Source organism: Azolla caroliniana, unplaced genomic scaffold (assembly GCF_043228905.1).
Source record: "Azolla caroliniana isolate FFs.n. ecotype wild unplaced genomic scaffold, voAzoCaro1.0.p SCAF_9, whole genome shotgun sequence".
Classification (NCBI taxonomy): domain Eukaryota; kingdom Viridiplantae; phylum Streptophyta; class Polypodiopsida; order Salviniales; family Salviniaceae; genus Azolla; species Azolla caroliniana.
This window is the reverse complement of record NW_028230444.1, coordinates 3,361,838-3,382,587: the sequence shown is the minus strand read 5'-3', so window position 1 is coordinate 3,382,587 and position 20,750 is coordinate 3,361,838. Positions and strand designations below refer to the sequence as shown.

Below are 20,750 nucleotides of genomic sequence, written 5' to 3'. Positions count from 1 at the left end.
CACACATATAAATTGGACTCAAACGTCATACCAATATGAATATAGATCCTGCATTTCTAGCATTAAGTAATAGCATCTCTTTCAATTTTCTATAACAGATTGAAACCTCTTATATTTACACAGAAGGAGCTTTTGAACTCTTTCCATTCCCTATGAATGATTTGAAAACTACGACATTAGCATAGGAGCATCTTTTCCAGACAACTTTTCCCCTTCCCCTTTGTTTTCCTTTCTGGGAGCAAATTTAAGACATTATCACATCCATGTGGACTCTATGATAAAAATGAAATAATGAAGCTACAAAAATAAGTGACCAAGGCTTGCCATGGTTCTCTAATTTTACAGGATATATATGATAGGACGATAATATGCATTTTTTCATCCTTCAATTTTTATTCTTCTTGCATGACGCTTGAAGCCTCTTGTGTCAACATTATGGGTGCCAGACAATGATATATGCATCAATCACACACTGCATGGTGCTTAGCATTGAATACTGCATTAGCCAATGATTCTGATGCATGGATTGATCCATGTTCATGGATATATCGACTTATCTTGTGGATTATACAGGCAAGGGTGCTTAATTTGGAGAGGCTTGATTGATTCGACGAGATTATGACCTTACACAAAGTAAGCCACTGGATCATTGGAAAAAGCCTTATCAGTCAGTTTATCTTCCTTCCAAAGATTAATGCGGCCTTGCATATTCCTGCACCAAGAGTGAACTCCCCAAGCTTATTTTTTATATTTTGCGATTCAAGAAGCTTGAAACTAATTTACTTATCATGCAGTGGTCTCCCATTGAACCTCACAGGCTTTTCAGATGAACGATTTACTTTTCTTCAACAAATTTATTACAGCTGACAAGTAGAGCTCTAATTCGAAGATGTTTCTGCAATATAGAAAGATCCAAATTTATCCTCCAGCCAAAGATGGCTGCCATCTCACATATTGCAGCACCAAGAGAGAATATGCCATCTCACATTTTAATTAAGCCACACATACAGTTCGATGGCATATTAGAAGCAAGAAGAAAAAGGGATACAAAAGAAGCCCATGAAATCAGAGACAACACACAAACATGTTATTCATGGTGATTCAAATACATTGCATATTAAAATGTTTGAAATATATCAATTTTCAAATCCTACTTTGATTACAAAGCCTATTGTATGTCTAGAACCATATTTGAGAACCCAGTCTTCTTAATAAGATACCGATGTAGAGTGGAATAATTCAAACATTTAGAATATGGGATAGGAGAAACAAATGGTTCCATATTCAAACAAGATTTCCATATTTCGAAGGATCACTTGGAAGAATTCAAACATTTAGAATATACAGGCACACATACATACATGGTATTCATTGGCTATAATGGCATGTCCTCATGGTGATTATATCTATGCTTACAATGCTTAAGTAATCTCTACTACGTAATATTATCATTGTCGTCATCCAATAGGAAAATAACAAACCTATAATGTGTATCCACATCTGTCTGCTCGAAATAATTGCATTACTACGTATGTAAACATGAATGCATAAGTGCTCAATATAATCGTACCTTTGTGTTGTAACTAAGTACGTGAGATAATCAATGCTTGAGCAAACATATTTTGTGTTGCTTTGAGCTTAGTTTCGTTTGGTTGAAAACATTGAAAATGGCTTGAAAGAAAATACAAAAAATGTTGTTTCTAATTCAACATTTCTTCATATTGATGGTGAAATTATAACAATGCATTTATACGATACATTTGAAAAATGGAACAACTAAGTCTCTCACCATGTTAGAATATGGAACCATGTGATCAAATGTTACAGTAAATGAAAAGAAACCCTAAACGATGTAAAAAATAAAAATAACCATGAAAATACATACCTATTATTGCCTTTGTTTTGCGGATCTAATGTAGGTGGTTGGGAAGTGCTCGCTGGCGTAAAGTGGTGCTCCTCTCGGATTTTGTTAGAAAGTGATTCTGATTCTTCCCTCCAAATACCCTAAAACTCTCTTTTCAAAATAGATTCAAAATGAGTGATTCAGGGTTTTTACAGTCTGTGCTCATTAATAATGAGCGGGGCTCCTTTTGACAGAGTCGGGTTCCTAGTCGGGCTACCCAAGAAGTGATGATTTCTTCGCGCGTTTTTTTTTCCACGTTAAACGATGCAGATCGCACCTACCCTCGGCTAAGCGACTTGCACCGTCCCTCTCCGCGATTCCCTCACTTGCCCTCTTCAATTTTCGGAGGTATTTAGAGATGTTGTACATACATACATACATACATATGTCATATCATACATACATACATACATACATATGTCATATCATACATACATACATATCATACAGATCATACATATGAGTCTTTTGGTGAATGCTTGTGCTTTGAGTTTACCCACACCTAGTCCGAATTCGTGTATGTGCACGCATACACGATTCTGGCACCCTCTGTCTATCATTTTGTTGTGTATGTATATTTACAGTTCCCAAACCCTCATTCACATCTGAATGAGAAAGAAAGAAAGATATATTAACGTCTTCTAAGGCCAAATTTGGCCCATGAGCATCTGAATGAGAGAACACTAAACTAAGCATATGATGATGACAAAATGGGTTGTGCTCCGTCCTTACACACACGAAATCCACATTTTGTGTGTGTGCCTATATACACCCTCAGGTCATTCATGCACGTGTGTGTATGTGTGTATCTCTGCAATTCCCGCACCCTCAATCACAATGTTTCACCCTATTGACAACACTTTTGGAGCTATAGATCCCCTCAAACAACCACAAATGTGAACCATTGCATTTATACATCATACATGAGGCTTGTGTCTCGAGCAAGTTGTTGCTTCTCGATCCCGCCATATTGAACCTATAACGAATATGAGCATACAAACATGGTCTTGTACTAGTGGTGTAAACAATCTCTCATGGGAGGTTTTAAAGACGATACTAAATGAATAGAAGGATGTACAATTTGTGGAATCCATTATTAAAATTTATAAGAAGTTTGCGCTCGATTAGTTTAAAACATCCTTCTTCTTCGAAGATAAGTCATGTATTTGTCTTACATTTTTATTTTGTCACTTTTGTTGACCAACTACCATGGATGTGGATATAGCGAAATTGAAATGAGCTACACATAAATAGGTGAATTAAAAATGCATGCTTGAACCCTAAAGGCACACTAATATCTTTGAATTATAAAAATTAAGATCTCTAATATCAAGATGGCTTTTTCTACCCCCCCCCCCCCCCCCCCGTCTTGGAACAACCCTACATGAGGGCTTTTGATACTTGACATGTTGGTTGATGTGGATATGAGGGTTGTAATATATTGTATGAATTCATTGTAGCCTTTCGGCATCTTTCCATTAATACCAAGGTGAAGCTTCTTTAATATATATATATATATATTCTCATGCACCTACTTTGAATGTTGAATCTTGACGAAGAAAAACAATTCTAATAAACTTGTGATTTCTAGCTAGAACACGTATGATCCTTAGTGTGAAGTCAATTTCTGTTTGTGAGAAAAGATTGTTGCAAATACGTTGGATGGCAAAATATCTAAGAATAAAGCGGGATATGAAAGGTTCAAATATCATAAGTTATAGCAATCAAAGAATGAAGGAACTCGTTTTTTCTTAATACTAATGGACGAAATATTTTTGGAAAAAGAAGAAGAAAAAGAATGAAGGAACATGAAGGGATAAAGTTAGAGGCGGTTTTCAAAAGTGTCAAAAAGTAGAAAAAAGCAAGGCGTGGATACAAAGATTTAGATAGATAAAAAAGCTCATAACTTCTTCATTCGATATCCAAATTTCAAAAGAAAAGATGCACAAAAAAGGTTTCTAAAAATATTTTGTACGATAAATTTGGGATTACAAAGAAGAAATAGTGGTATGAAAACGCCTCACATAGACTCACGTATTAAAAAATGCAAGAATAACACAACCAAAAACGAATAAATAGGAAAGAATTCTTAGCCATATCGAGAAAAGGAAAAATAGAAGAGTAGAAGGTCTACAAGAAGTGAGTAGGGGCTTGGTAGAAGAAAGAAGGAAGAAGGAAAGTATGTTATAATTTAAAGTCATAGAAAGAAATAGAGTTTTATAGCGTTGTGTTTGGATTTGGAGTCTAAGAAGTTTGCATTGTTCCCCTAATAGTATCATATAATATTCTTTTCTCTTCTCTATTTTTTCTCTATCTCTCTTCATCATTTAGCTTCCTACATATAAGGGGTGGTTCCTATGTATAAAACGAAACAACGCTTCTTGTATAATTTTGCAGTTGTCCAATATCTTACATAAGGTTCATAAGGATATTACAACAAAACATAATCACAATAAATATATATTTTTTTTTGTTAACGTTGAGTGAGTGAAAAGGCATTCCTTGTTAGATTTTCTCTTCATTCAAAGAACAGGGGCCTTCTCAAGCATAAACAAATATTTAGAGATTTTCGGGAAGCATGTCCTCGATCATTTGCAAGTTTTATATGAAGCCAATACTCATTTGAGACTTTAACTAGAGAGCTTTAGATAATACATAATGTTTTCTCATCTTTGAGAATGAAAACACAAATTAAATACAAGCACATGGGTGTTGTAGTATCTACATAGCTAATAACTTGATTCTAAACTTAGACAAACTATAACTTTTGTCTTCGAAAAATCTTTGAACATGGGTCATTCAAAGATGGTGATATCAACCCTTTGATTGTCAATTACAAGGACAATGAATCTTGGTCCAAAGAGAAATTGTTTGCTACATTGAGAAACGAACAAATATTTGATACCATTTCAAGATGTCTTGTTTTATAATGAGCAGCACTAATGGAGAGAGAAAATACATTATACACATGTGTAACGTTTCGACTTTCCAACTAGATCCATCTTCTGGAATTTGGTAAAAGAGAATGTGAGACGGAATATACTCATTGAGAAGGTGCATGCTCAGCTACATGAGCATGTGGCAACATTTGAATGTTTACTTGTTGGTGAATGTTTCGAGCATCAATTGTGACCTAAAGTTTGTATATAGGAAACAGTCTAAGGAATGTCATAGCTATATTATAAAGAGGGGAATTTCTTTCACTAAGCTTCTTAATTTTGAGAGACAGTTTTTTGACACATAGACAAGCTTTTGACCCAGATTGGTGAGCTTTTGTAAGTGTGATTTCTCCTGACCATGACCCATGCACAACCATCCACGACCCATGGACAATACATCCAAATGCACCAATCCCAATGCAAATTACTGTAAATCATCACATTTATGGGAAAGGTAAAAAGTCCATGTGAACACAAATTACTTGTCCAGACTATTTCAAATACCCCAGCTGTCAAGGAGCTCTGCTACATGTTCTGCTGTTAGATAACCTATTATGGATGACACAACCAGTACTAAAATGTATGCACAGAGTGTTCTGACGTAGCCTTTGTTTGACACTTTGGCTTTCCCCAAAGAAAGCAAGCCAACAGTTGCTATTGTCACTCCACAACAAAGAATAAATTTATGATCCCTATCGTCAGTTTGTCGGTACGAAAATGCATATATGAGTGGTGATAAAACACCGAAAACAACATATGATATCAGGGCTATTGTTCCATGCAGACCAATGGTTATTCCAACTACATCTGTAAAGTGATCTCTATGATAACTATATAGATTTATAACCTGCAAGAAAGAAAGAAAAAATGGCTCAGCAAAGGCATATTGAAAATAAATGCACATCTTTTCATGAAGAACTGCTCACATTATGGTAGAATACAATGAGTCCGGACAGCAAAGTTGCTAAGCCCATGTATACAACAGTCCCTACACATGCAAAGACAAGTATGTTATTGGCATATGCAAAAGAATGCACATGTATATTGTGACAAAGAACTAAGGTCAGGATGGCATAGATAGACCAGAAATATTAAGTAACGAGCACTTTTCTTCCAAAACTATATTATCTCAACCAAGAGATGTTCATTATTAATATGAGAAGAATTTTACAATCTTGTTTCTTTGAATACTAGGGTAGTGTTTATTACCAAAACTAATATTATTGCGTGCTTATTTAGTATTTTACAAAACATACATTGATTTATCATACTGTAGCTAAAGAATTTATTGACATTATTATAGAAATGCTCAATAAGGTAAAGATTATGATTAAATTTTAAAAGAGCTGGTGGGCCAGTGCTTTGAAAGAAAAGAATGATGGTGAACAAATGAAATTGCTTGTGTTAATTCTGTATGAAGTAACTCATAAGAATATTTCACCGTTAATGAATCTTTGAAACATACCATAAAACAGGACAAAAGTGATTCAAAATACATACTGGTTATGGCATTTGCTCCTGCTGCAGCAGAGGTTACTCCTAAACTAGCAATGGAAATGTCAAGTCCACCATATACAATAGGCTTCAAAATTTCCCACAACTTTACTTCTCTACTTGTGTCATCTGGTAAGCCTGTGGTATCTGTGGTTACTCTAATCTCAATGTCCTCTTCTATTTCGTCTTCATTACCCAACAATGGAGTGGTTAAGTCTAAAAGTTGGAAAAAGACAAAAAATATATCTTAACCTGAGTTTCTTAACACATCAACATCTTTACAAACAGAAATATCTCACCTGAAGACTTTGATATTTCGGATCCATTAAGAAAGGGCTTGAAGGGTGTTTCTTCATTAACTGATGGAAATACTTTCATCTCATCTAACAGGATACAAAGAGCAATACCTTTATGCCATCTCACAAGGATATGCATAGATATAGGAGTTTTCCAAAACAAAATGAATCAAGGAGTTAAAAAAACGATGTACCTGGATTTTCGTTTTCAGCGGACCACTTGAAACAAGAAGACTGCGTGTGAATTATTTGATTTCCAATATCTGCTTCTAATTTCACTATATCACTTCGATCAATTGATAGTATGCATGTTGCTGCTGTATTAGGATCACGTGAAACAACACACGACTCTGCTATTTCCACTGTTTCTTTTTTTTCTTGTAGATCTTCTAGGATTATTGAAGTTTCTATTTCACACTTATGTTGAAAATTTCTTTCTCCATTTGAATCCTCTGAATCATTACAACCCCTATTAGGCGATCCTTTATCTCTCAAATCCAGTGATTCATCGATGTTAATAGCTGCATTGAAGATGGTGACTACTTCGACATGGTCATTTTCCTGCCAGGAAGATGTTATTTTTGAGAATTGATCATCCTTTGATGATACCATTGATAATACATCAGTGGTCTCATAGGTTTCTATCCTACATTCCTGCTGGATATAAGTTTTTACTTGTTCTGATGCAGTTTGGTCCAACCTGTCAGCTATAGAAAGGAAACAGATCAATTTAGCTTGTACACTCCTAGCAAACAAGAAGAGTGAGATAAATGAAGCATCTGAAAAAAACCTGCCCAGTAAGTGTGACCCCCACAATACTCAGAGAAGATTGGACACAGCCCACACGTGAAATCTGCAACTTCTGCTTTAATAGTGTCTGATTTTGGACTTTGCAAACCTGTAATTGAGCTTACTTTCCTCCGTTCTTCACAAATTTCCATTCCTGCACCACCGTACTTTCCATTGTAAACAGCACTGAAGAGGGAAATTCAAATACATGAAACCAGGTACAAACATTATCACTTAATCAAGTAAAGATTACACATGCAACACTATACATTAAAGGATATATACTTCTACATTCAAAGAACATAAAAATAAGCATGAAAAGCTATCATTTTTTCTGTAGGACTGAGATCTATAAGAAAAAAATGGTTAGATGAGAGATTCCCTTTAATCTAATGTAATCAGATCCTTCCCAATCACGTCGCAACCATAATTTTCATTTTTTCTATTTCATGTCGGATGATGGGAAGATAACATGCCAAATGATATTTAATCCAATGGAATCAGATGCCTTCTCCATCACTTTACAATCCAATTTTGCATTTTGTTTGATATATGTTACCATAACAGAATGCTAAGCTCATAACACCTTATCAAGGTAAAGGAAAGGATCAATAGAAATCTACCTAAACTAAGGAAACTTATATTCAGTTAGAGCTGTTCCTCATTAATATACACTACCTGCATTTCTTCCAAATGCTCCCCATGAGGAATTGGTCAACATTGGACCAAAAGCACATGTATAACCATTATTCTCTACTGTGTTGTCCGTCTCTGGAGGAGATAGCTCTGCAGTCACACAAATACATGAAATATTAAGCAGAATGCCCGGAAACCTCGAACCTGGATTTTATTTGACCAGATGTACATAAACCAAGTGTGTACCCTCCTCAAAAACGTTCAGTTCAGATCTATGCTGATGACAGAGCTGATCCATAGATGCGTGAATATTTATAGGTCTGATTCTGGTTACAATGTCTGTGACTTCCGATTTTCTTCATGAATCTAAGCATGTAGTTTCCTTATTAGCATAGAGTGCAGAATCCCGTGTTCTATGTAGGGCAAGCAAGACAAGAGCATCACAGATGTCACTCTCTAACTACAAGTTCACTGTCCAACTCCAGTCAACAATGTGTATCTCTGAATGGTTAGCTTCATGACCATAACTCAATAGTCACCTACGTTTCTTACCTGGAATCCCAACAGAGATTGTTCAAGATCCGAGGGAGAAAATTACACACAACACTCTGTGGTTTGCCATAATTAATCAAACTGGTTCAAACCAACATGATGAGATCTACCAGACTCATAAGTTGTATAACTGGATAGCACTAAGCTACTGAAATTGGAATTGGATTATGAAGAATAGAATTGTGAAACCAACTGCTTACAAGGAATAGCTTTCCAAGTAGAACAACTTTTAGGATTTATATGCATGATCAAAATAAAACTCACATAAGCAATAAATCCAATAACTTGCAGATAAAGAAATGCTTCAACATTACATGTATAGCACAATGTAATGCATTACCTGTCTTTTGCAATAGATTTATGTATTATGGAATAAGATTAACAAAGAGATTGCAAGATAGAGAAATTGATAGTAAACATATAAATGAAAATTTTTGTACATATCTATTTTCATAAAACAGCTCAACTCTTTTTACAAGATCATCGAGTTTATTTAATACAAATATACAAGTATACTTAACATCCTTAAATACAGGTTTTACAATAATTTGTTCTAGTGGCCTTCTCAAACTAGCAGACAGCCCCTTTAGAGGCAAATTGCCACCGACAGTAATGCCACAATATACTGTGACTGGAAAAATTGCCTATTGCATATGAGTCATTCCACTTCTTAATATGAATTTTCCATATGTAACATTGATCCCCAGGTGTAGTCAAGAAGGCAGGCAGGTACAAGCCGGCAATGTATTTCCTCAGACAAAGAATACAGAAGGAGATCAGCTTGTGGAATACTCTTTGTAGCTGCATCATGCAGCTCTAAATTATTCCGAGTAGAAGTTCTGGCTCTTGTTCTTTTTCTAGATAATTGCAGTGGCATTGCTACAGATATCAGATGATATTCTTTTTGTGATTTGGTACCCACAACTGGCGAGATGGTCAATAGTTCAAATCTATAGCATAATCGTTTTAACAAAACAACAGTTAGGATGATCAAACAGAAGAATCGCTTGTAGTTTTTTGAATATATATACCCCAACAACAGTATGACAGAATCAAAATGTTCTGACAATTCTAAGAGTGAATATTCTTGCAGTGATGAAACTACTTTAATAGCCCACAAAATATATATCCCATATAAGAGACCAATAGGGCCCAACTAGTCTACTTCATTATAAAAAGGTTGAGTTGACTTTTCTACTATGGTGGATGAAGGGTTGCCTTCACATAGATAACTCTGTATGCAACACATTTGTTCACATAGAATTCCTGACAGAGTGATCAAAAACAAATAGGAGGCTCTGATATTATTTATATTTGTAGGCATAACATTATAGATAAATCCTGGATGTAAAACTCAAATGGCTTTGTGTTTTGCCGCTATTGACAGTGGTTCCATGATTACATTATTCATTGTCCTTTGATATAACTTCCTATAACTATGTGCGTCATCACAATTGACAGTAACAAACTACCTAGGTGCAGGTTTGAAAATGAGTGTCCAAGAGGAGTCAGAAACTGTCCGCAGGAGCACATTGTTGTGCATGCGGAGCATAGTCTTTCGGTCAGAGCTCTACAGAAATTCACAAGTAGCTTTTGAAGAAAAACTTGCAAATGTAAAGTGACACTAGCATTGGGAGGTCCAGACAGATCTATTTCACATATAAACAATGCAATTAACAATGATTTGGAGCTGATAAATATTAATTCTGCCTCGCTGGATATTGGCCTATATTCTGCTTCTGTTTTGTGGAGCTATGGTAAGAAAATCCATAGCATAAGCCATTTCCTCATTAAGAACATCAAAGAGAAATGCCAGCTCATCCTTCAACCATCTTCAAATCAGTTTTTTTAATACATTAGCTTCCTACTCAGTCTACTATTTTATAGTACTCTATGACTCCTGCTTTCTTTAAAATTTCATTGTGTAAGACCCTCTCTCGAGTGACAATGGATTTCTTAGTACTTCCGAAAAATTTATTGAGTTTTTTTTTTCCCAAAAAAGATACTACATTAGTATTAGAAAGCGCCATAAGGCTAAACATACAAGATAAACCACCAATCCCCTATATTTTTCTAAATTCTAACCATCAGCTTAAATAAATACTTTGGTGTTGAGTAGAACCACTCCTCCACCTTATCAAAACGCCGTCTATAAAATATACCTATGTCCCAAATGGCATGAAACTCCAAACGCTTAAGCTCCGCTTGATGCGTATTACCTTTTATACTATCAAAAACCCTCTGAGATTATGCACAATCTCTATCCAAATTCCAGAAATTATTTGGGCAGGTCTTTCAGTCACATTCTGAAATACCTTCAAACATCGAGCCTTCCAAATATACCAAACTGTAATACTACTTACCAATTGCCATATTTGAGGTTTATCAGTTTGTATTTGTGGATTCAAAGGGTTCAAAAAAAAACCCATGAAACCATGTCTCATCACAATAGCCTCTGCAACCTCCTCCTTTTCATATACCATAGGTTTATCATGTACCACCGCCCATAATACTGCACCCAATGTGTACACTGCTCTAGGATATATTGGAGTTAATAATTTTATGATTTGTTTCCATATGTCCAGAGCAAAACCACAACCCCACAAACAATGTTTAGCAGTCTCTATTATATCTGTACAGAAAGGGCACATCTCTACATTTCCTTTTCGCCACCCATTAACTGGTATAGCTTTATGAACCAACAACCATCAAAAACAAACAATTTTCCTACTCATCTTTATACCCCATAGCCATTTCCAAAATTGCTTTATTGAGTTTTAATATCTCTACCTTCATTTAATTAACATTTTTATTGCATCATGTTGCTCTATTACCATGTAAAATTGTGAACAACCCATTTATTGCACTTTCTTTTGTACTCCATTAAAACCTCATTGTACCTTAGCTTCCTAATCAGTCTACTATTTTATAGAATTGTATGGGTTACAACTTCCTTAAAACCTCTCTTGTGCAACAATGGATTTCCCATAAGTTTGCTTACAGAAAGACATTCAGTTTTTCATCTACATCTTCATTCAATTCATTTTGCTTAATATAGAAATATGAACCAACTCATGGATTGGTAAGAATATTTAGGAATCATACCATTAACTTTTGAAAATGTTCCCCAAGTGTACTCAGGTAATAGGACAGGCCCAATCCCACACGCACAATTATTACTCTCAGACTCATGATATAATGATTGAGAAATATCATCAGCTTTCATATCTCCAACACAGATAGAACTGTCTCGAACGTCGGTCATTATATCTTCAACACTGACAGAACTTTCACACGCACTGTAAGCACTACTCTTTACATCGGCCAACACTGAAATCGGTCAAACCCAAACATTCATTAACAAAACTTTCACATGCTTGTTTCCCAGAATCACATAAAATTTTAGCTCAAACATGGCTGGCTGAATCAAGCATGATAGTTCGTTGTTTGCAACAATACAAATGGTAATTTTGAAATAATAGCATTAGCAAATAACCATAAATAAGGAAAACAAGGCTTTGCATGATAATTGTAACACTTCTTAAGGAGAGTTTCTGAATTTTAGAGAGGTATATCAATTACCTTCGGTTTCTGGAGACCGTTCCCAAGGGTATGCAGGCAGCAAGGCAGTTGAAATCCAATTTGTTTCTTCAGATGATGAATTTTGAGCATTCCTATGTTGTTCGGCACTCTCTATGGTATCAATATGCAGCTCTGAACTATTCTGGGTAGAAGTTCTACCTCTTACAATATCAATAGATAAATCTTGAGAAATTGCTGCAGATATTAAATCAGTGTAAATCTCTAACATAACGACTTTAGACAACTCATAATATAGCTTAAACATAAAAATAGCATGTAGAAGCTTCTATGTACATGCCACATTAATATGTCAAGCATAGAAAAAAAACTGCTTCAAGTAGATACTGGTTATCTTTCATGAACTGCCCATTTACACTTATATTCCTTACATATTACATTCCCCTTGAGATTCATTGATCTCCACGCATTGCAATTGCTGTTTTTACATTTCTACTTTCCAATTTTACAAATGCACTATTTTCTTAGTGCATTAATTGTATTTTCTTTTACTGTACATCATTTTGTTCCATCATAAAAAAGTGAACAAACCCAAAAGAGGAAAGAACATTCAGTATTTACCTTCAACTTTTGAAAATGTTCCCCAAGAGTATTCAGGCAAAAGCACAGAGCCAAGCCCACCAGTACAATGATTATTATCAGTCTCATAATGTGCTGATTGAGAAAGAGCATCAGCTTGTGTAATATTGGCAGCATTTTCATGCACATTGTAAGAACTAATATTCAGTTCACCATCAATACAACTTGGAGTTACGTTGTAAGAACTATGTTCCACCACAGATGGAGAATGATCAGTTAACCCTGCAGTAAGTGACAACCCAAATTGATAACCACCAAAATTCTATATGTCTAATAGTGCAGAATCGGACTGATATAGCTATTCCTGAATTCCGTTACCTGTATCTATTTCTAATGTTTATATCCCCTATATCTTCAACATTAATAATATGACATACAATTCCGTAACAGGTCATTGGCCCAGTTTCAGGTTCATTACATAACTCAGCAATCAATTAAACACAAGTTTTCAATAATGACAATATAATATGTAGTCAAGTGTTCAGCACAATAGGATGCAGTCAGCCTAGCATGATAATAGCAAGTATATTCAATCAGATAAAATTTTCTACGGTCAGATAAGTTTTCCATGTCTCAAGATAAGGTAGTAATTATGGTAATATTTCTATGCATCACATCTGATTTTTCCAAGACATAAAAATTCAGGTAACCAATAAATCGAAGATATATTTCACCATATGACTATCTACATACAAATTGAAGCAGAAAACATGAACTATTGCATCTAATCATTTATATAGGATTCTCTGAGGGATGTATGAGTGATAACCTGCAGGTGTCAGAGATGATCCCCAAGGGTAGGTAGGGAGCAGTGCAGGTACAACCCCACATGTAAATTGTGTTCCTTCCTGTGAAGAATCTTGAAGGTTATCCGCTTTATCAGTACTCTGGATGGTACCGTCACACATCTCTTCCATACTCTGCAGAGAAGTTTTCCCACTGGCTTTCTCGATACTCAAATTTGGAGGGTTTGCTGGAGATATTAGATAATCAACGAAAGAAGTTATTCAAATAATATAATGTTCATTAACAAAAATGTCACATGCTTGTTGCCCAGAATCAATATTTGGCTCAGCTATAGGAAGCAGTCAATCAGTATATAACTCATTCCGTAAAACAATACAAAGGAAATTTTAAAATAATAACATTTATAAATTCAAGTAAATAAAGAAAAATGGCCTAATATGCATGCAGGTCTTTACACTTCTTACAGAAAGTTTCTGAATTTTAGAGAGGTATATTGATTACCTGCAGTTTCTGAAGATAATCCCCAAGGGTATACAGGGAGCACGGCAGTTGAAAGCCCATAATTTGTTCCTTCAAATGATGAATTTTGCACATTCCTAGTTTGTTCAACGCTCTCTACAGTATCAATATGCAGCTCTGTAATATTCTGGGTAGAATTTCTATCGGCTACTATATCAATAAATAATTCTGGAGGATTTGCTGCAAATATAAGAAGTTAGTGTAAACCTCTGATGTGATGTCTTTACCATAGCAACTCTGAAAATTGTTAAAATATAAAATAACTTATAGTAGGTTCTATGCACATGTCCCTTTAATATGTCAAGAATAGAAAAACAACTGCTTCAAGTAAATACCAGTTATCTTTCACGAATAGCTCATTACATTTATACTATTATTTGTGTGAGATATTACATTTCTCAGTGTGTATGAATTGAACTCTATGCATCACAATTGAAGTTTTCACATTCTCACTTTCCACTTTTTGAAATGCACTATTTTTCTCATCTTGTTCTCTAATGTTTTTCTTTCTTTCTTAGTGCATTAATTGCATTTTCTATTACTGTACATCATTGTGTTCCATTATAGAAAAATGAACAAACTCAAAAGACAAAGAACATTCAGTATTAAGCTTACCGTCATCTTTTGAAAATGTTCCCCAAGAGTATTCAGGCAAAAGCACAGAGGCAAGCCCACCAGTGCAATGATTATTCTCAGCCTCATAATGTGCTGATTGAGAAAGAACATCAGCTCGTGTAACAATGGCAGCACTTTCATGCACATTGTAAGAACTAATATTCAGTTCACCATCGATACAAGTTGAAGTTACGTTGTAAGAACTATGTTCCACTGCAGATGACAAATGATCTGCTGACTCTGCAGCAAACGACAACCCAAATTGATAACCACCAAAATTCCATAATCCTAGTAGAGTGCAAAATTGGACTGATTTAGCTATTTTTTAATTTTGTATCTATTTCTAGTATCTATGATAGTTGCCTCATTAGAAGGCAATATTCCAGAGTATCCTGTTGTGGTGAGTATAGCAACTGGCTTTGATGAGGACACTGTAATTCTTGATTTATTGCGCATGTGCGTCATTCATTGCATTATTCTTTTACTGTACTTTTTCCTCCAGTATGGAAAAGTGAACAAATTCATAGACATGGATTTATTTTTTATCCTCAAAAACAAAAGAATATTTAGTACAAAGCATATATTTACCTTTTGAAAATGTTCCCCAAGGGTACTCAGGTGAAAGAGCAGAGCCAATCCCATCAGTACAATGCATATTCTTGGTCTCATTGTATGGTGATTGAGAAAGAAAATCAGATGTTATAACATTGACAGCATTTTCATGTACATCGGAAGAAATATTCTCCAGGTCACCAATAACAGAATGTATTTTGTAAGAACTATAATTCACCTCAGATGAAGAACGATCAATTGAGCCTGCATTAATGAAAACTGAAACTTTTACCCACAAAAAACCTGTAGGCCTTGTAGTGCAGAACCAAGTCCATAAGTATTTCTAATGACTATACATATTTGTATATCTATACCTTCTGTATCCCAACATAAATAGTGCCTTCCTATAAAAATTTAGAACCACTTTTCTGCTCACTTTCAGGTTGGCAACTTAAGTTAGAATCAGTCAATCCTAAGTAATAATTTAAAAAAATATCACATTGCTTGGTTCCCAGAATCACATGAAGCTGCCAGTTCAGCTATAGGATATAGTCAGTCAGGAACCATAATAGTACTGTGCACTAAGATCAGAAAACATAACAGAGGGGCAGTTATAATTTTCCATTTGAGCACAGAGGATAAGCTTTGTATCTCAAACATATGATAGTAATAGTATTTATATACATACCATCATTAAACACAAGGAACCAATAAATCAAGGATCCAACAAGCATAATGTCACAATACAATTTACAAGTTCAAGCAAGAAAACACCTAGAATTTAATCATTCTTAAGAAGATTTATCAGTAATGACCAGAAGATATTGGAGACAATCCCCAAGGGTAGGGAGGCAGCAAATCAGGCACAATCCCACATGTTGAATGTAATCCTTCCGATGAAAAGTATTGAAGGCTCCTATCTTGTTTGATGCTCTCTGTAGTATAGTCTCTCAGTTCTGGAATGTTATCAAGAGAAGTTTCATCACGAGCTTTCTCAACAGACAGTTCTGGATGTAGTGCTGCAGATATTAGATGATTTTTTTAGCTCGTTACGCATAAGTAGAGAGACTTCAACAGTTAAGATTTGTCAAAACCTTAAAAATCCTGCATGTTTTGAATGTATAGTCAATGGTATGTACATATCTATTGATGGATGCAACAACAAAGTCCATAATACATATCCATCAAGTTACATTGACCAAATGGAAACCACAACATATACTCCCCATTTCGAAGTTTAATAGGATCCTTAGTCTATTTCAGAACCCTATATTCTATTAGTTTTCTTCTACTGTACGAGAATGATTTAGTTAATTATGATAATTCAGAAATTATCCAGCTAAACTTACATCGAAATCCTGGCAGAAATTTAGTTTAGAAAATGGAATCACAGAATCAGATATAATTTTCCATTGGAGCATAAGTATTTTGCATCTGAATATAAATGATGTTTATATGCATGTTCTGATCCAATTGAAAAGTAATTACCAAGAAAATCTAAATCTAGGATTTCAACAAAGGTAATTTCCCAATACCAGTTCTCTGAAATAAAAATTCAAGCAGGAAAACACTGTCTACTGCACCAAGGACTTTATAATTGTTAAGAAGATTAATAGGATACCAAAGATGTATGAACCTGCAGATATTTGAGACAATCCCCATGGGTAGGTAGGGAGCAAGGCAGGTGCAAGCACACTTATACAATGTGTTCCTTTGGATTCGGAATAGTGAATGTTCCCAGCTTGTTCAACAAACTCTATATTAATATCGTTGCACAGAGCTGGAATATTCTGAGTAGAAATTCTGCCATTTGCTTTCTCACTAGAAATCTCTTGAGCAGTTCCTGCAGAAATCAGATGATATTTTGGCAATAACAATGCTAGTTTAGATTATTGGTACAAGTGAACTTAGAAGGCTAGTCAAGGTAACTCTAAGGCAGAAAATATATGGACTAAATTGGTAGCCATAAATAAGCCGCAGAGCTGTGACTCGTGAGATTGGTTCAACATACCAATTAGTATTGGACCCATGTGTTAAACTGGAGTGTGTTACAAATCTAAAATCTTGAGACCCTGAAATCCCAACAATAATTAACTTTCCAAGCTTATTCAACAGATTCTATAGTAATATCGTTGTGCAGAACTGGAAGATGGATCGTCAAAGTCAGAAATAATAGGTTTCATGTGGTTTGCAACATGCTGGTAGTGGATCCAATAGAAATTTTGTATTTTTCTTTTGCGTCATGGACAATTTTTTTAAATAACTCCAAAGTTGTGAGAATCTCCAATAAATTAAGAAAAGATCGATGTATACCCTTGCATTGGGGGCATATCTTGCAGAACTATTAGAACATTGAATACAAAAATTCTAAGAGCAAGAGAGAAGATAGCTCACTTTATATTATTTTGGATTCAATAGATCATATTTGCCTCTTCAGCGCATTAATTTATTTATGTGGGGGGAATAATCAGGGAGATAGCTTGCATTGCACTGCCTTTAAGTCCTAAAGTAATATTTACCGCTTTGAAGACATTACTCTATCCATTTTTCATAAACAATTGGCACCACTGCAAATAATCATAAGAAAGTTCCATGGGTCAATCAGAATGTGCTTTAAATCTATGACTCTTGAAAGACTGCTGCAGATATTGCTAGGAACAGACTCTAAATGGAGCAACAAGTAATATGTACAATGATCCACCAAGTAAAAGTGTAATATCAGTGAATAGCTACTGCTTGGAAAGTGCATTTTGCTCGTATCACATGTGTGGTTGTCCAGTACATATGCACATCGCCAACAAACATGTCTCCTTATTATGATATTTAGCATTTCAATGCTGGTTCAGCTTTTTCCAATGTTTTGCGAATTGACATCTGTCCCGATTAAATGCAGCAAGCACACACACACACACACACACACATATATATATGTAATTATGTTCCATTCAGTAATTTTAAGGTTGAGTTTTCCCAATATACATAACTAGAATACCTGAACTTTTAGAATCCGAAGTAGTAATTCCCCATGGATAGAATGGACACAGGAAAGGAAAACAATCAAACGTTTCTCTTTCAGTAAGTAGTTTACAACCTGTTATCATATAACATTATTGTCATTATTATCGAATCTAACAGTTTTATAGTACAAATTAAGCACGTTAATAAAAATGTGTACATTTGTCCATACAGACCCAAGAGATTAGAAGTAACTTGGATGTAAGGTAGACTAACCTTTTTCAAAAAATAGTGAAAAGCATGTCAAGCATCCATAGGCTTCTGTGAACTGTTCATTGTCCTGTGTTTCCATTTCTTTATCGTCTCCATTATACTGGGGTGATGTATTATTTTCATCAGTGATTTCTGGTTGCCTTTCCGATTCTTGGACTAAAGAGTCTGGATACCATCTTTCCACAGATATCAGATTTGATCTTTTCCTTTTGCGCAGAATAATTGTTCTTGTTACACATGAACCACACATGGGGCACATCAAATCATGTGTCTTTTGATGATTCTTCATAACTTTCACTATCTCTTCAACAATCTCTCCAGATGATTTACTGGCTTGAAGTGCGTGAGTCCAATATTCTCTAAGTTGTTTATCTTCATCGTCCATTTCTACACTGGAATCACAAGTGAAACTGGTCTTGACATATGAATTCTTCATTCTTACACAGACTTCAGGAACCTGTTCTTCTTGTGGAACAATTTCAGTAACCTGTTCCTCTAATTGTACAACTGTTTGTTTCTTGTGCTCCTTTGCATTTAGATTTATTTCTGTGTCATTGTTACTCTCCAATTCATGAGCATTGATTACTTTCATGTTTGAATTGTCATTTTCAGGCCCAATATTTATTAGTTTATCAAATGCAATCTCTTCACTGAATTGTGGAATGCTGTGTACATTATCAGCTGTTTCCATGGCTACATGTTCATTCCCTGTATTCAAAAATGTGTCTGATTGTGAACTCATTCTGAATGCTTGATCTTCTTTATCAGTAACTTTGACATTTTTGAATTTCCACCACACTCTTCATAATCAAAACATGAAGTACTGATTATTGATATTCATGAACCAACCATATAGCTTTATCCATGTCTTTGGGCTCTCATTCTATTCCTTACGTACATTTATTTCCCATGCTACTTCTTTAAAGAAATTCATCTTGCTTCACATAAACATCCTGCTCACATAAATCCCTGCAACACAAATATAATCATGCTACATTACATCCGTAACAAGTACTGATGTCACCACATAAGCAAACTAAGACTTTGAACACACAATCAATTAAGCCACTTGAATGGCACAAGATAACTTGGACACTACAAATATCTGGTATTGTCACATAATTTTGTATTGTTTCATGTGGAAATATTCAGGTCACAACTCGAGAGAATAGAATGGCTTGGATTTCAGTAGCTTAAACCAAAGATTGAGAACCCTAAATAAAGGAGCAATTTAACTATGTCATGGTGATGGAGCTAGTTTAGTCATACTAAAGATATTAATGCCCAATTATGGCTCCATCATTCGCAAAGAGCAGATCACAACTCGAGAGAATAGAATGGCATGGATTTCAGTAGCTTAAACCAAAGATTGAGAACCCTAAATAAAGGAGCAATTTAACTATGTCATGGTGATGGAGCTAGTTTAGTCATACTAAAGATATTAATGCTGAATTATGGCTCCATCATTCGCAAAGAGCAGAGAATTCCACATTCACATTCAACCCCCACAAAAGATGACAACACAGAATGGATCACCTCTGCATACATATCAAAAATCAATTCTTTCCAACCTCTGCATACATCTCAAATCAATTCTTTCTTTAAGTAGTTAGTGTATGGTAAAACCTAAATGCAATATCAATAACCTCCATATAAGGTGGCATTTCAATGCATTGGTAATCTAAAACCGAACGCAGCCATATTTTTCAGGATAGACAAAGGAAGAAGCGCTCTCTCTCTCTCTCTCTCTCTCTCTCAATGTCACATACCAGAGGTGGGAAGCCGCATTAGGGTTGAGCTCCCAAGGGCAGTTCAGACCTAATTCTGGGATGACAACAAGTAGTATACGGATGGCGAGGTGTGTGTATAAGGAAGGTATGAAGGTCAGATGGTGTCTGTTGGTATGAATCGATGGTGATGACGGTGATACACCTGTATACATACATACAGTAAGTTCTCGCTGTCACTGGCGATAACCCACTTGTTCCGGACAAACCCATCTGATGCATCAGTCGCTGTCGCGTAGAAGAAGACAAAGAGAGACAGAGAGACAGAGACAGAGCCTTGAAAGTCTCGATGAAATTATAGTTAAATTTGTACACGTTACGACCACGTCCGTCAATGTTGCAAAATACATACATACATAAATGTATATGTATACAGTATATCATAATGTATATGTATACAGTATATGTATATGTATATGTATGTATACATACATATTACATAATATAATGTGAATCTAGGATATGATGTTGCAGATCATGACTGTTATATAGTCTGTTGGTGCTTATCGCCCAA

The 20,750-nt window shown here is 35.2% G+C and overlaps 1 protein-coding gene across 7 annotated transcripts; it reads right to left on the bottom strand.

The window, feature by feature from the left end:
* Window positions 1–5,083: 5,083 nt before the first annotated feature.
* LOC147859895 (uncharacterized) lies at window positions 5,084–20,510 on the bottom strand. 7 transcript variants are annotated; one of them, XM_087325115.1, is made up of 18 exons: window positions 20,219–20,509; window positions 18,453–19,418; window positions 18,214–18,312; window positions 16,858–17,064; window positions 16,037–16,240; window positions 15,258–15,485; window positions 14,670–14,909; window positions 14,037–14,234; window positions 13,558–13,761; window positions 12,771–13,010; window positions 12,192–12,386; window positions 11,715–11,939; window positions 7,423–7,575; window positions 6,827–7,339; window positions 6,636–6,719; window positions 6,343–6,552; window positions 5,769–5,830; window positions 5,084–5,689 (listed from the first exon to the last, which is right to left on the bottom strand). In XM_087325115.1, the coding sequence occupies exons 2-18, from the start codon at window positions 19,189–19,191 to the stop codon at window positions 5,339–5,341; spliced, it is 4,152 nt and encodes a 1,383-aa protein (XP_087181241.1). In that variant the 5' UTR covers window positions 19,192–19,418; window positions 20,219–20,509; the 3' UTR covers window positions 5,084–5,338. The 7 variants fall into 7 exon arrangements, with proteins under 7 accessions (XP_087181241.1, XP_087181242.1, XP_087181244.1 ...); XM_087325116.1 differs by having other exon boundaries at window positions 14,037–14,222; XM_087325118.1 differs by lacking the exon at window positions 11,715–11,939 and having other exon boundaries at window positions 20,219–20,510.
* Between the last annotated feature and the right edge of the window lie 240 nt (window positions 20,511–20,750).